The sequence below is a fragment of the Erpetoichthys calabaricus genome, chromosome 11 (genome assembly GCF_900747795.2).
Source record: "Erpetoichthys calabaricus chromosome 11, fErpCal1.3, whole genome shotgun sequence".
In the NCBI taxonomy this organism is placed as follows: domain Eukaryota; kingdom Metazoa; phylum Chordata; class Cladistia; order Polypteriformes; family Polypteridae; genus Erpetoichthys; species Erpetoichthys calabaricus.
In genome coordinates, this window is record NC_041404.2 from 134,504,877 (window position 1) to 134,521,744 (window position 16,868).

Sequence of the window (16,868 nt, forward strand, 5' to 3'; positions counted from 1 at the left end):
TGCAGTCCTTGTTGAAAACAAGTAGCATATCCCCCTCTGGTGGTGTTTTACCGCCAGATATTTATCAACTGCAGTAGGTGCAAAATGCACAGTACTCTAATTTGTTTTTAATGCTCTGAACAATTTTCTCCTTCTTATATTTTGGAGAGTTTGTCCTCACAGATTTCTATTTGTAATCTTAGATCCTCTAACACTGGAATGCTTTTATTATTATTATTATTATTATTATTATTATTATTATTATTATTATTATTATTATTGTTCTGATTGAGGAAACTGCAGGGGGATAACACTGCTCTTGTTGCCTGGTAAGGTCCTTGCTAGGGTCATCCTCAATAGGATCCATGATCATTTCCTTGCCTACCAGTGACTGGAGCTGTCTTGTTTTATGCCTAAGAAGTCTACCATTGACCACATCCTGGTACTGAAGATTCTCATCTAGTGCAAATGCATCTCTGCTTTTCTCAATTTTCTACTTAATCTACTTTTGTTGATTTTCATAAAGCATTCGATTCAGTTAACTGAGCTGCCCTATGGGACATCCTGAGACTTTGTGGGATCCCCCAAAGTCGCTGGAAATCATTGCTGGCCTGTACAATGATACTGTGAGTTCTGTGCAGAGTGGAGACAGAACCTCTGCGTTTTTCCCAGTTGATTCTGGGGTTCGTCAAGGGTGTGTTTTGCTCTTACTCTCTTCAGTGCTTGCATGGACTGAGAGTTGGGCAGGGTTCTGGGGTCCAGCAGCTATGGGGAAAGATGCAATGATCTTGACTTTGCCGATGATGCTGTGATCTTTGCGGAGTCAATGGAGGCTCTGATTGGGGAATCTCGAGAGACTGAGTGAGGAATCTGAGTATCTGGGCTTGTGAGTGTCCTGGATAAAAACCAGGATCCAGGCCTTTAATGACCTCTTATGCACAGCCATCAGCAGTGTATCTGTCTGCAGAGAGAGTGTCAACCTCGGCAGTAACAATTCACGTCTCTGGTGACTCTTCCTGTAGAGTCAGCAGATGGATTGGGAGAGCATGGGGGGTCATGAGGTTGCAGGAAAGCAGTGTGTGGCACTCCCAATATCTCCGCAAAAGGACGAAGGTCCAAGTCTTTACAGTGTTGGTGCTCCCTGTTCTGCTATATGGTTGTGAGACATGGACGCTATCCAATGACCTAAGATGAAGACTGGACTCCTTCAGTATTGTGTCCCTTCAGAGAATCCTTGAGTACCACTGGTTTCACTTTGTGTTGATCGAGCGGTTGCTCGTGGAGTCCCAAATGAGGCACATCACCTGCATTGTGAGGGAGCGTCAGTTACAGCACTACGGCTATGTGGCATGACTCCTCAAGGGTGATCCGGCTCACAGGATCCTCAATATTGAGGACCCAAGTGACTGGACAGGGCCAAGGGGATGCCCACATAACATAGAGATGGTAATTTACGGATGGTGGGACTGGACCAAATGTCTGCCTGGAGTCTACCAACCGGGATCCCAAGCTGTTTCGTCATGTGGTGGGTGCGGCAATGTGCTGTACCAGTGCATGCTCCCCATCCTGACTATTGTTCTGAGAGCCAAGAAGGAAAGAACTGGTGTTATGTTTTACCGACAGATACATACCCTGGTTCAGAGTTGCATATTAATAGGAATGCTTGCTTGTATTTAAAAGTAAGATTTGAATTAACTGCACCAATTATTTGTTTAATTAAATATTTCATTTTCTTCTAAAGTTAATTGCTTAAACTTTTGTAAGCTCTCATTGGACATGATTAATGTAATTATGTGGCCTCCAGAAACTATTTTTAATTAATCTCCTGGATTCACCACATAATTACTGAAATTGCAGCTCTCCAGGGATCACATCTGCTACTCAGGCCTTACTGAATACAGCCGTATGAAAGTTCTGTCAATAATGACAGCTACCCCTGAACACAAATACATAATTTGAAAGTATGTAATAATTTCTTGTTGATTTTAAAACATTTGTTTGCACTTCGTATTTGCTTGGACTCAGTACCTATTAATCACATGTACTTGAAAAATACAAATTCATAGGATGCACCTTGTATATCTCTAATATTTGCCTTTTCCCCTTTTTTCATCTGGTTCTGTCCCTGCTCATCAATCTTGGCTTTTAGTCTCTCAATCTCTTTTCGAAGGTCTGCAATGATGCTGGTGTACTGGGCAATGTGGTAAGAGACATTTAACAAATTGCGTTTCACCTGTTATAAAAACATAAACAAAAGGGAAAACTGAAGCAAAAATGTGTTAACCCAAGTTATTTTACATCAAGTTACATTAGATAATATGAAGGCGCAGTGCTTAGTGCTGCTGTCTCACTGATCCATTATTCGGGGTTCAGATTCTGTGCCTTGTTTCTGCTTGTGTAGAGTTTCAACATTCTTCCATGTCTGTGCGGGTTTTCCTGTGGATACTCTGGTTTTCCTCTCTATCCAGAAACACAGGTTAGATTAACTGGCAGCTGTAATTTGACCCCATGATGTTGTTTGGTGTGTGGAAGGGACTCTGTATTGAACTAATGCCTTTTTAAAGGGCTGATTCCTCTCTTGTGCCTATTGCTGCCAGAACTGGCATCGGTGCCCTGTGACCCTAAATTGGATTACACAAATTTAATTATATACAATTTAGTTTTGTAGAAATCATTCAGTCTCATTTAAAATGTCATTTTATGTGTATGTTGTAACTGTAATTGCTAAATGTTAATGTAAAATGCAATATTGGTATGAACATACTATATGAGAAGACTTATAATATAGTAAGAATGAAATTTCCATTTGCATAACATAACTCAATATTCTCAAAGCCACTTAACCTAAACTAGGGATGTGGGGAGCTGGAGCCTATCTCAGGAATATCGGGCTCCAGGCAGGGACCACTGCAGCGCCCATTTGTGTACAGCCACATTGGGCCAACATCGCCAAGTTAACCAAACACATACTATATGTCTTAGAAATTATGGGAGGAAAACCAGCACAAACACAGGAACAACTTGCCAACTCAATACAGAAAAGAACAAGATTTGAACCCAGGATGCTGGATCCATGACATGACAATGCTATTATTTGCATGTATTTATACACATCATTAGTGCGTTAGAGAAAGGGCAATGAATTATGAAAAGAAACTATAAACAAATATAGTTATTCTTCCTTTAGTGGTCAAAATTTGCCACAATGTAAAATTAATGAATTATTAGAAACAAAATCAGCTTTTGCTTACCCTTGTTTTGATGTTTTTTGCACGGTCTGCATAGATAAGGGTAGTTCTAGATTCTTCAAAATATGAACTAGCAGGGCTTATATGGGCAATCATGACAGTTCTGCTGTTCCCACCTAAAGAATCCTACAGAGCATATAGAAAATGCATAATATAAGCCAGACATTCAATGTTTATACTATATAACTTCTTTCATACTGAAAATTTTAGAAAATTAACAGTTGCTGTTATTCTTTCCTTTTTTATTCACCTTCCCTTGATCTTTATATAACTTTGATATATAAGTGCTTTGGATATGTGTCTTTAAAAGTAAGAAAAGTGAATACAAGGCATATAAAAAATTGTTCTTAACATTAGATCATAAAATTTTGCACATTGTCTCTTGGCAAGTTAATACAGGCACATCTTAGAACTTTCTCAGTGGACTTCTTAAGTCTGAATATCAGGTGTCAGAAAAGTTGCCATTTGAGAGTATAGGTTATTCATATGTACAGATGACAGATAAAATAACAAACACTTATCCATATATTACAGTCAAGTATCTAATACGGAGTAAGGTCCCTCTTTGTGTTCAGTAAAGCTAAAGTTCATCTTAGACTTCTGTTACACAAGTCCTGAGGTCCGACTAGTGAGATATTTTACCATTCCAGGAGATGAAAAGCCTCCAGGTCTTTCAGGGAATGAAAGAGGTGTAAATCTACTTCAAAATCTATGCTAGCAAACTTAACATAAAGGTTCAATAATCTGGTGATTAGGAAGGCGTTTGAGTACACCCTGGTATTCAATGAAACCACTCTTGAATAATTTTAGAGGTGTGATTGGGGGGGTACCATCAACATGGAATAGGAAGACATTATAAAGGAATAGAATTTGCATGATAGGTTGTGAAAGCAGAGGTGGATGAATAAAGTAAAAGAAGACTGTGTAACGGTCGTCTGGAATATGTGTGTATCACTGTGAGTTTGTACCTTTCCCCATTCCTGTAATTAATGGAAAGGCTTAATTTGTAAGGCCGGCCAATGGTACAGGGGGAGGGGAGGCACCTGACTTGGAGGGCCAACAGACTGTAAGGGGAGGAGCCAAGAGTATGTACATAAATGGGTGGCGGGAAAAAGGAGAAGGGAAGCGCAGAGCCAAGAGAGAAGTGGAGGCCATCACAGGAAAAGGCAAGAGGGAAAGGACTGACACAGCATGGAAATGTCAGGTGAACCCTGGTTCATTTCAAGATGAATTATTTTTACTTTCTGGTGAAAGGTATTCGGGAGAGGACCTGACGGGCAAGCACAGGAACTGTTAATCTATATGTTTCCCAGAAATGGAGATATGGTCAGCGCCTCACTCCCCACCGCAGACTGAGCTAGACATTCCGTACAGATAATATTTAAAAGACTACGAAAACCCTTTTTTTTTTCTTTTGCTCAAATATCTGTATTAGTAGCGTATGTATTTAAGTGTTTTGTGCCATGATTTGTGTTGGGTGAGAAGCGCTGCAGCGCGATATTATGTATATAGGGGTTTTTTGTTACAGTAAGTATGTGTATCATCTTCCAATAATCATTTTTTACTTAACCCTGCTTTCACTGGTGTGTCTCTATACTTGGGGTGGTATAGTAGGAAAGTAGTGTTGGTCACTCGCGCCCCGGATTATTTTTTATCTTTTTCATTTGCTGCCGCTCTAGGAAGGCAGCGCATATTATAATCGTGCCAGTTCTAAGAGTGGTACAACTGGAGGCAACAGGGTGTGGCTGCTGAGGAGATGCAGGACCAAGCTATACAGAGAGAGTTGATCAGGCACATAGACGATATCTAGAAGTGTGAAGAGATGATGAAGAAGAAGAAGAAGATGACAGGTTACACATTTATATGACCATGCAGAACAATCATCAGACCTAATAAGTCCAATGGATGCCCATAACATTATGGGTCCTGTACCATGTTTAACTGTTGGCAATGGGCATTGTGAGTTGAAGGTCATTTCACCAAACAAACCTCATCTGAATGTATGGAAACATCCAAGAAATGACACACATTACTTGTCCCATTGCTCTGGGTCCAGGGGTTTTGTTATTCTTAAACCAGTTTATAAATTGTGGCATAGCCCTGGAGACATGCCCTGCCATAAATTCCAGCTTTGTGAAGTTCCTGATTTTGTTGAGACTGGATTACAGGGCCACAGATTTCATTCTTTTGTAAGTTCTGAGGCTTTACTTTTGTGGAATTTATCTACCATCCTGTGACATGCCTATCAGTAAGCTTCTTCTTGCAAACAATGTTTCCCTTCGTTGGTGGACTTTGCCCACATTGGCACATGCAGTCGTTATTTTTTGACTGTTCTCCTTAACATAGTTTTGCAATTTTTGTGACACCTGTAATTTTTTGTACTGACTATTTACACTCTTTAGGACTCTGTTGTTCACCTCGTGTTGCTTTGAACACTTACATATCAAGCTACTAATTGAGAGATCCCTTTAATGGCTAACATTTATAGCTAATTGGAAATCAACCTAATAACACTGATCTTGGCAGCTGCATTTGGAATAGGGACTCAGTTACTTCAAAGTAAGCCCCTTTCACATGCGGTCTTTTTGTTATTGATGTGAACTGCCGTTCAGAACCTATTGTGCTTATACTTGTAACTGTTGGAATCAGCTCAGGCTTCTTTGAATGGTATAAGCAGTTTATGTAAAGGATAAAAGTTTATAAATGATAGAATTTATCTGTTCAAATAATAACCTGGAGTAAATAATATTTAACACTGCTTGGAAAACATCTGGCAATCTATGCTGTGTTGATAAAGCATAAACCAGTGAGAAACATCTAATGAAAGAACAATTTAACAATATTTAGTGGGCTCTATGGAAGAGGTGGTTTATTATAACTGTCAGGTATCAGACAAGACTGGTGCTTGACATGCCACTTAATAATAGTATTCACCTTCAGATACAAGTAGTGATCAGTGTACCTGCTGGACAGTGAAAGTTAAATTTGTAGCAGCATCTGCACACATGAGAATAAAAAATTATTTACCTTGAGTAGTCGAGTAAGCTTGCTGTCTCTGTAGTTTACATAGTGCACTCGGTTACTTCCTTTCTCACTAAGAGCATTGATACAGTTCCCCAAAGCAAGCAGTGAACGGTTGATGTGTGCACCTTCCTTCATCCTTTTTCCTCGATTTTGAGTCTATAAATGAAGAGTGCCAACATCACACTGTTAGGTGTGATCACTGCTAACACAGAATAATAATGAAAGTAACAGTTTGAATAAAAAAATGACCTTAAAAACAACCTTAATAAAATAAGTGGTTGATAAGCAGAACAGATTATGATGTCACAGTGGCATCCATGAAGGAAGAATGTAAATATTACAATATGTTTATGTTACATTTGTTTAATTAGAAGAAGGTTTTTTTTCTGAAGCAGTGTACACCTCACAATCTCACTTGTAATTGTACTTCATGTACTGGTGCTCAGATTAACAATCTTGTTCAGGGGTCACATGGTACGTCAGCAGTTCAGACTAAACCAGCATCCTGCTCTGCAGTCTCATGCCTTCATCATTACGTCACTCTACGTTATTGAGGAGAAAACTGTAGAACTGGAAATCAATAGCAGCAAATCGTACAACCTGATTTTAGCAGCATTGCGAAAGATTCAACAGTTATTTGACTGACAGTGCTAAGCATTAAGCAAACAATTATCCAACAAGGTGAGATAGCTTATGCTCTTTCTTAGAATTTTACATACAGTGGAACCTCGGGTCATGAATGTCTCGGACCTCGTACAAATCGGGTTACGACCAAAAAGTTCGCCAGACTTTTGCATCTGTTCACGACCACACACTCGGGTGACGAACAAGCCTGTTTCCCTTCCGGTTCGTACGCACCAATGATTTCCGCACGTGTTCAGTCTCTCCCTGTGCATTCGCTGTGAACTCTTTGTGCTCTATTTCATTTCCCTTCCAGTTCGTATGCGCCGGTGATTTACGCACATGTTCAGTCTCTCCCTGTACAGTAGTACATTGTTCTCGGTCAGACGTGCATCGCACAGAGGGACTTTACCTCAAAACTGTAATCTCCTCTCCACCCAGTTCCTCCTCACTTCCTTCATGCCAGAACTCGACTCATGCAAGGTCAGATTTGTAGAAATTATGGATTTTTCAAATGTTCTTTTTTTTTACTGTGCTTAAAACTCATTAAAAAAAGTGTTTACAGCGATCGGTTCATAAGGCTATTAGCGTGAATTCCAGCAATGTTACTTTCTTGGTTGTTTATGGTTGGTTTTTAAATAAAGTTTGGATTTGTTCAAATGTTCTTTTTTTTCCTGTGCTTAAAACTCATTAAAAAAAAGTGTTTACAGTGAACGGTTCGTAAGGCTGTAGCGTGAACTCTTACAATGTTAGTTTTCTCTGTTCAAGGTTTTCTCAGTGTTATTCAATGTTTTTACATTTAGTTTACTATTGCATTGTGCATTCTATGGTATAATTAACTATTTTTGTGCTTAAAAATCTTTAAAAAAATATATATTTACATTCAGCTTGTACGGTCCGGAACGGATTAATTGTATTTACATACAATCCTATGGGGGAAACTGCTTCGGGTCATGACCAAATCGGGTTGCGAACAGAGTTTTGGAACGAATTACGGTCGTGACCTGAAGTTCCACTGTATTCTGAAAACACAGTTTTTCTGCTACTCTCCTTGCTGAAAACACAGGCTAAGGCTACAATTGCAATTTGAACTTCAGTCCAAACAAGAGGGTCACTGCAGCATATCTTTTTTTTTTTTTAAGGGAATAATTTGCTAATTTAAAAGTTATTTTGAGTCATCTCTTCTATGAAGAGCAAAATCTGCTTTAATTAGCATGAATCAATTTTTAAAAATTGCCTTAATATATAGCAAAAACAGCAACTTCCCAGAGCTGGGGTCTCAAACTCGGTTCCTGAAGCACTGAAAGTTTTCATTTCAGCCACTTTCTTAATTAGTAGCCAGCTATTGCTGCTAATGGGACGTACTTTATTTAATTGGTTTAAATTGAATTGTTTTTAACATGCCAATCCTCCAATTACCATGTATGCTCGTGTATAAGTCGGGTCTTGAAATCTGAAAAATCCATCATAAAATCAGACCCCCACTTATACGCCAATCACGCACCAGTTTCTCAGACACATCGAATTTTGTTGCAGCAGTGCAGTTACCAATTTCTTTTGCCACTTCAATGACTTTTAATTTAAAACCAGCTTCATATTTTCTTCTGATCGAACACTCCATCGTAGATAAGGGATGCTCTTACGATAAAAGTGTATGAGGGTGTGAGATACAAAAAACATAAAACAGTGCAAACGTCGCTTCAGAATAGTTTGGGTATTACTGTGTGGTCATGTAGACACAATACATAGAAAAAAGGCCGTTTGCTCTGTGGTTATTCTCTCAGGCGGGTGTTAGTATATCATAATCTCTTGGACCAACAGCGTGAGCGTTCCACATTCAACTTATACGACCGACATTATAAAATACCAGAAATTATACTGTAAAATAAAGACCCGACTTATCTGCGGGAGAACTTAAATGCGAGCTTATACGGTATTTATTTATTTTTTTAACCAGCTGCAATGAATGAATACTGGGATGCTCTATGTGGAAAGTAGAAAAATATTTAAATGATTTTAGAAAATAGAATAGTATGAGAAACATCTGATTAACATCAAGAAGTGGCTTCAAATGATACAACTAAATGCACAGAAAAGTCACTGTGGCCCTCCAGGACCTGAGTTTGAGACAGAAGCCTAAAATGCATCCATTAGCCATAGACTGTTATGTAAATACCTGACCAAAGATTTGATTTCTCTTATTAGACCTGGCACAGTTCAGAAGATATTTTTAAATCATACTGACATTGAATATCTGAAAGACCTCACACATAATGACAGATTTCACTAAGCATTTTACTACATATTTTACTGCAACTATAATTTGCATGTGGCCAAAAAATTGACCATATTATTTCCCATCTGTCTTCAGTTAGTAGAAAACACACACTATAAAAGATTAACGCATGTCCACGAAGAATATAACATGTTAACTGATTCACAGTCTCATTTTGGAGAGCCCTTATTCTCCAAATATGGTTCCTCACAAAATTCCTCAAGAGCAAAAACATGACTTCAAAACAAGCGCGCTGGACCACAGGCACATTAAAATTGCCAGGACAGTCTGTGTATCTGAGTTAAAAAGCAAAAGCAAAAATCAATAGTCCATCTTGTTCAGGAGAAAGAAGCTCACTTCTTTACCTCCATGGTGATTTAACTTCTTCCATCTCTCTCTCATTGGCTATTAGCTTTTTACACATCACATCATACAATATAATGCAAATAAAAATGTAATTGTTCAAACCCATATTACAGGATTTGGAGTCATAAATATTTAACATATTCAGTATTTACAATTTTAAATTATGGTGGCTCTGACTGGCTTGTGAGTAAAGATTAATCTCTACGCACCTCACATTATAAGAGAATCTAGCAAGATAATTATTTTGGACCTGCCTGAACTAGGACACCCTTTGTAAAAGCTGGAAGGGCTGAATCAGAGCCCAGATCATGAGTAGAATTATAATATATCCAATACAGTCATCACTTTAGGAGCTGCTTATATGCCAGCACAGTAATGCAAGACGTTTATCTGGCCTTACTATATATCATATTATCTGAGGATTTACAGACCTTATGCTGAAATAGGGACCATTGAGAGGCATACTGTGCCCACTTATGCCACTTTTGACCATTTAACAATGAAGCTGAGTAAATAAATGGCCTACTATAGTATGTGTTTGTTCATTACTTGACTGTAACGCTTACATGGATGTTTAGGGTTATTTATCTGCATTCACTATTAGAAAAGGGCATATACTGTAGATTATGAAGAAAATTTTTAATTAGTCTTTTTTAGCATATGTTTGACACTTCTAATCTGTTTCATATCAGTCACAGTAAACTGAATTCTTACTATTAAAAATGAATCACGATAAATGGAGATTTGTGCCCAAGAAATGCAAAACAAGTATGCTGTTGAAAGTTACAAGGACAACAGCATACTTTCTGTAGCCAGTATTCTGAAAAGAAGCCTAATTTCAGTTCACTGTGAATTAATTAGAAGCACTGCAGAAAAAGATGAATAACCACTTTGTTGTTGCTCTCTAAGTCTCATTAAGATCAAATAAAGGGTATGTTACATTTTTTCCACATAGTATAATGGGATAGTGTTACAAACAGAATGTTGTGCATGGAAATACTTAAATCTAAGCAATAAAAAAGAAAGGCATTTTAGTATTGTCTTTGCTCATTTTTAAGAACCAAAATAGGTGCCCGCATTAAAATGTTACTTCATAGCTTTTCCACGCTAGATTTATCCAGTCATCTTTACTAACCATATTATAAAGAGTAATAGTACAAGTCAGCATGCTGCAAGCATCACTAATGATTAACTTTTCTAACCTGAGACGCTCTTTCAGTTCCTGCCAGGTCAATCATGAAGAGTCTTCCTATCCGCACTTCTTCATTAATATTTTTTATCCGACTCTTCTGCTTTACAGTGACTTGCAACACAGCATGGGAGCGAGATGACGTTTTATTAGCAGCAGTTGGCTCCTGCGTCCGTTCCCTGTTTCCTTTGGTCAAGAGTTCCATAATCTGAAAGAAAAAGATTTTTAATAACCATCAGTGCCCACAAATAAAAAGGTAAAGGATCAGGTTAATACATTGTATTCAGGCAGTTTTATACATAGGTGCTATTTATGGTAATGGGGGATATTGGGTCAATTATATCCCTTTAGCAGCCCTAAAGGAAAGATGCTAGAGAAAAATTGTGATGATAGAATTGAGTTGAAAATCCATGGCAGATACATCTGCAACTATAAATTGCTCCTGGCTGCTAAAGGATGATAAATTAGACTGGACTGCCAATACTGATGCTCTGTGTAAGAAAGGACAGAGCCGGTTATACTTCCTGAGAAGGCTGGCGTCCTTCAACATCTGCAATAAGATGCTGCAGATGTTCTATCAGAAGGTTGTGGCGAGCGCCCTCTTCTATGCAGTGGTGTGCTGGGGAGGCAGCATAAAGAAGAAGGACGCCTCACGCCTGGACAAACTGGTGAGGAAGGCAGGCTCTATTGTTGGCATGGAGCTGGATAGCTTGACATCTGTGGCAGAGCAATGGGCACTCAGCAGGCTCCTATCAATTATGGAGAATCCACTGCATCCACTAAACAGTGTTATCTCCAGACAGAGGAGCAGCTTCAGCGACAGACTGCTGTCACTGACCTGCTCCACTGACAGACTGAGGAGATCATTCCTCCCCCAAACTATGCGACTCTTCAGTTCCACCCGGGGGGGTAAACGTTAACATTATACAAAGTTATTGTCTGTTTTTACCTGCATTGTTAACACTCTTTAATTTAATATTGTTTTTTTTGTATCAGTATGCTGCTGCTGGAGTAAATGTGTGAATTTCCCCTTGGGATTAATAAAGTATCTATCTATCTATCTATCTATCTATCTATCTATCTATCTATCTATCTATCTATCTATCTATCTATCTATCTAAAGTCAGATCTGTACTTAACCTGTCAGAATAACAGGTAACATACTGGTAACAGCAAAATCATAATCTTATTGAAGAAGGGCCACAAACAGCTTCAGCACTTTAAAGTAAATCCAAGAAATAAACTGACTATCCCAACATAATCACAGAATCCAAAGCAACTGAATTGTAATATTCATCTTTAATCACTGAGCTTTTTTAAATAAACCCAATATCATCATCTTCTCCACGCACAATGTCAGAATGTATTTCAGACTGAAAGCTGACCATTGAGAAAAGCCAAGAGTGAACGTGAAGACCATCAATGAATCAATTAATAGATGGTAGTGAACAACAGGTTAGGATACCACATTTATACATCAAATGAAAATGTTGGTAAGCAAAGAAAACGCTGGAGGCACTGGCACTATTTGTCATGGAAAGGCACCTGACATCTCATTACAATCACTAATTAAATATACACTGGTAGAAACTGGGGTAATAGACGGTCACTGGGGTTTACCACTGCAGCCGCATTACAAGCACCCTGATAGCATTGACCGGTTATGGCTTATTCATGTTGAGTCCCAAGTGGTTGATAATGTGTAAAGATAAACATTTGCATACTTGAACATGTTGACCTTCCGGGTAAGTTTTCAGGCAAATTGGGTCTAATTTTTTTTTTTTTGTGGATATTACTCATTTTAATTTTCTAAATATTTTAAAATCATTTTGAAGGCTGATTTTAAAGAAACCTAGGAATTGACCTGGAATATTTACCCTCATGGCAAAATACAATTTCTTAATTTAGTAGCAACCTAAAGCATATCCTTACATAATGAAAAACTAATGTAGCATTTGAGAATAATGGTGCAAATTGAAACTATATGTATAAATTCATCCATTCATACGTCTATCTATTTTCTAACCTAGATGGGATGCCACGTCCAGCACTGGGCACACTCATCTGCTTGCCCACACTGGACCAGTTTAGAATTACCAATTAACTTAACATCTATGGCACCTGGACGGGGCTCATGCCCAGCCGGGACACCCAGGAAGACAGGAGGAGGGCTCATTCCTTCTCCAGACCGTGAGGAGGCGTCTGCCCTGGTTGTATTGGGGACCACGGGTACAGGGTTTGGAAGCTCAACCCTGTAGGGGCCCGTGGTCACCGCCAGGGGGCGTCCCCCTGCCTGAAGGACCCTGGACCCTAGTACTTCCACCACACCAGGAAGTGCTGGGAGGAAGAAGAGAGGGAACACCCGGAGTGCTTCCGGGAGGACAGCCGGCATTCCGCCACACTGGGGCGTGTCAGCAGTATTGCCGGTGCAAACCTGGAACACATCCGGGTACGGATAAAAGGGGCCGCCTCCCTTCATTCGAGGCTGGAGTCAGGTGGAAGCAGGACAAGGTGCAAGAAAGAGAGAAGGAGGCGGTCCGAAGAGGCAGAGTGGTTGGCCCGGACTTTGGGGAAGATTGGGGTTTGTGGCATTTATGGACATTAGTAAATAATAGGTATTGTAAATAAACGTGTGTTGGGTGACATGAGTGTGTCTGCCTGTCTGTGTCCGAGCCAGTCTCCACACATCCATCCATAATCCAACCTGCTATATCTTAACTACAGGGTCATGGGGGTCTGCTGGAGCCAATCCCAGCCAACACAGGGCACAAGGCAGGAAGCAAACCCCGGGCAGGGCGCCAGCCCACACCCCCACACACCAAGCACAATTTAGGATCGCCAATGCACCTAACCTGCATGTCTTTGCACTGAGGGAAGGAAACCGGAGTACCCAGAGGAAACCCACATAGACATGGGGAGAACATGCAAACTCCACGCAGTTCGGGAAGCGAACCCAGGTCTCCTTACTGCAAGGCAGCAGCATTACCCACTGTGCCACTGTGCTGCCCTAACTTAACATGACATTCAAATCAATCAGATGAATGAAGAAGCCCATCTACAGGCAGGGAGAATGTTAAACTCTACAAGAATTGCCCAAGCCAGGATTTCAACTGAGAGTTTTGAACCTGTAAAACAGCTCTAGTAAAGCCAACAGCTCTTATTGTAACATTCAATTTGTGAAGGTGTGACTCTATGGTAAGTAATTTTACATGCAATTTTAAAAAAATGGCTCATGAGATAATTCTATACCATATGTAAATATGATAAATGTGTTCCTTTACAGCATAACAGCACAATGACACATGCTGAGCAGCGATTACTAATGTGAGGAGGGCTGGGTGGGGCAGATACAGCAGCAACTGTCGTATGTCATGTGGCCAAGATATTTACTCAGCAGAATTCTGTGCTGAAAGCAATTCATGGATGGGGACCATATGTTGGTGCTATGCATTTTCCATCATTCCTTAACCCCTGCATTCATATTGCAATGACTGGTGACCTCTAAACAAATATATTTTTTCTGTATTGCTCTATCCTTATTATAATAATGTTCAATAGCTCATCTCATTCTCAAAACTGCTTAATCCATTTAAGAAATATAGGGCATTGGAGCCTTGACAGCACTGGGCGCCAGGCAGAAAACAGCCCTTGACAGTTTGCCAGGCTGCCAAGTCCACTCACACACAAACACACACCCACACCCACACTCAGCCAGTTTGGAATCACTAAATAGGTTGAAGTGCACATTTATGGAGGTTGTGGAGAGTAAACCAAACTACCCAGCAGAAAAAACTCACACACACAGGGAGAACAAAGAAACTTCACAAAGAAAATGACAGAAAGCACAACTCCTTGGATGCAGAATGTTTAACCGGGTTTTCAGAATCAGACCCTTTGTGTTATCAGATTAAATTACCGGTATTAATTTTGAGATTTTAATTGATAGTTGACTCCTAAGCCTTTCTAAATATTTAGATATTGAGGCCACCAAAAATGAACGAATGATATAATACCACTCTGCACTTCTGGCTAATTCGCATCTGTGCATTAAGTGGTGTACAGAGTACAGATGATAGCCTTCAGAACAGCAGGAATGTATGATATGGGCTGATCTTCTTTCATGACAAGGTAATGCCAACCCTTAAAAAACTGAACTACTGTGAGTACTGGGCTGCAATGGTGAATAACAACAACATTTATTTATATAGCACATTTTCATTCAACAATGACAAAGAAAAAGTTACAAGTCTCTCGCCAAGCCCCGTGTTTGGTTTTCCAGATGCACACTCAGATTTTTTTTTCTTTGCATTGTTGCTATTTCATTAGTTTCACTTTTATTTCAGAACTTCTGTAAAAACAATATTTGGAATTTTGTAGTCCCAATATGCTGAATCTTTTAAATGAGGTCAGTGAGACATGTGTGTAATGACTTTGTACCATAATTCAGGATAGGTTTCTCTGTTTGGAATTTCAGCACAGACAAATCGGTCTACATCATCAGTAGTTAATAACTTTTTTTGCAAAGTAACCAATAAATGCATGTGAGGTAAACCCTGTTTATGAAATTCTCTGACTTAAACTTCAAAGCCTTACAATATTTACATACTTCTGACATATCACCTGTGTCCATATATTCGATCTCTATTCTCTTTTTTTTTTGCGCTAATGCGATGTTTACTTTCATTTTTTGACACTGTCGTTTTTTTCTGCTTTCATATTCTGTATCTTGCTCCGCATGCGTTTGGCCCTTTTGTTTTGTAACCTCTTTATGATGTTTTACTTTGTTTTCTATCTGTCTTTTATTTCTGACCTCGCTTTGTCCTGCTTTTTTTTCAATGACACCTGGTCCGTGGTGATTATTTTCCCTTTTTCGAGTAATAATTTCCATTTGTTTGTGCTACTGCGATCTTCACTTTCTTATTTTTATACTTTCTAATTTTCCTACTTTCATAGGACGTGCTTTGTTTCAATTCCACTTGTTACGGGCTGATAATTACTTTCCTTATTTTCTGAATTTATACCTAGATTATTTTTTCTTTTTTGCTCTTTTTTCTCTCCAACACTTTTGAGTCTCTTTTCTCCACGCTGCTTTCTTCTTCGCTTAGTCGTCGACGTTTCATTTATAACATATTTTCCTTATACTCTTTATATGCGCTGAGACCCTGGATCTGTGTGTGCTCAAATCCTTCACACGACTGAATATTTTGCTGCCCCATTGTCTTATTTGATATTGATTGTAAGTAGGGCGTGTCTTGCAAGAATCTCATGTTCTACGTCATCGCAAGACTGTCCTGAGTCAATGTCTTGGCACAAAGTCTCATGTTTAAGGTCCTCGCGGGTCTTTTAAGTGTCTTCCGTGATCTTAATATGAAGATCACGTCTGGACACCCTACTGTTTCTCTGCAGGATTTTTTCTTTATAATAGAAACACAAGTAACAATAAGTTACTAATAAGAATAAGTAAATGAAGACTTCTAAAAGCTCTGTTCTGTGTTTTTTTTTTGCATTTTTCTAGAATGGTCTAAATGCGCTTCAGCACTATCAGTGAAAAACAATACTTAGTGATATTTTTGTGATCGTCTTTATCTTATGCTGTTGCAATTCTTTCTTTGCTAGGAGAAGTGTCTCTCATAATGAAGATGTCCTTACCCACAGACCATGTATAGTAACTCTGAAGTAGGTAGACAACGACATTCACATACCACTGACTTTTCTACCTGTTTTATCATTGCATTAGTTAATATATTTTTGTCTGAAATGATTTAACCAGGAATAAAAACACTGTACATTTTTAATATTTATGTATTTATATCTTAATTTATCTGTCCATTTTCTAGAGTGCTTGTTGTATGAAAGTCATGGTGCAACATGCTACACAGGGCAGAAAAGAATGGCCTGGTTCTGCCTAGGTCTGTTTTCAGGGGATTGAGCATCGAATCCTTCCAACAGGCAAGCATATTCAGACCACCTCAGCCAGCTTTTTCTGATACAAAATGGTAGTGGTTGTACTTGGAGGACCTCGTGGACTATCAAGCTTCTCCACTTGTAAGCTTATGGAGCAACGTCAATCTGAAATATGCACCCAACTATCATACCCCTTTGGTCACAGCCAATAAATAAAGACTGGACATGATAAACTAATCCAGTACAGTGAATGATAAACTGA

At 39.1% G+C, this 16,868-nt stretch overlaps 1 protein-coding gene across 1 annotated transcript in view; it reads right to left on the reverse strand.

Annotated features, from left to right (window-relative positions):
- Window positions 1-16,868, reverse strand: part of si:dkey-26i13.8 (kinesin-like protein KIF19) — an 88,509-nt gene that overhangs the window by 47,920 nt on the left and 23,721 nt on the right. The window contains exons 7-10 of the mRNA XM_051933626.1: window positions 10,716-10,910; window positions 6,255-6,407; window positions 3,231-3,353; window positions 2,053-2,212 (exon numbers count right to left, since the gene is read on the reverse strand). Coding sequence (XP_051789586.1) covers window positions 2,053-2,212; window positions 3,231-3,353; window positions 6,255-6,407; window positions 10,716-10,910 — 631 coding nt within the window. The remainder of the gene's footprint in view (window positions 1-2,052; window positions 2,213-3,230; window positions 3,354-6,254; window positions 6,408-10,715; window positions 10,911-16,868) is intronic.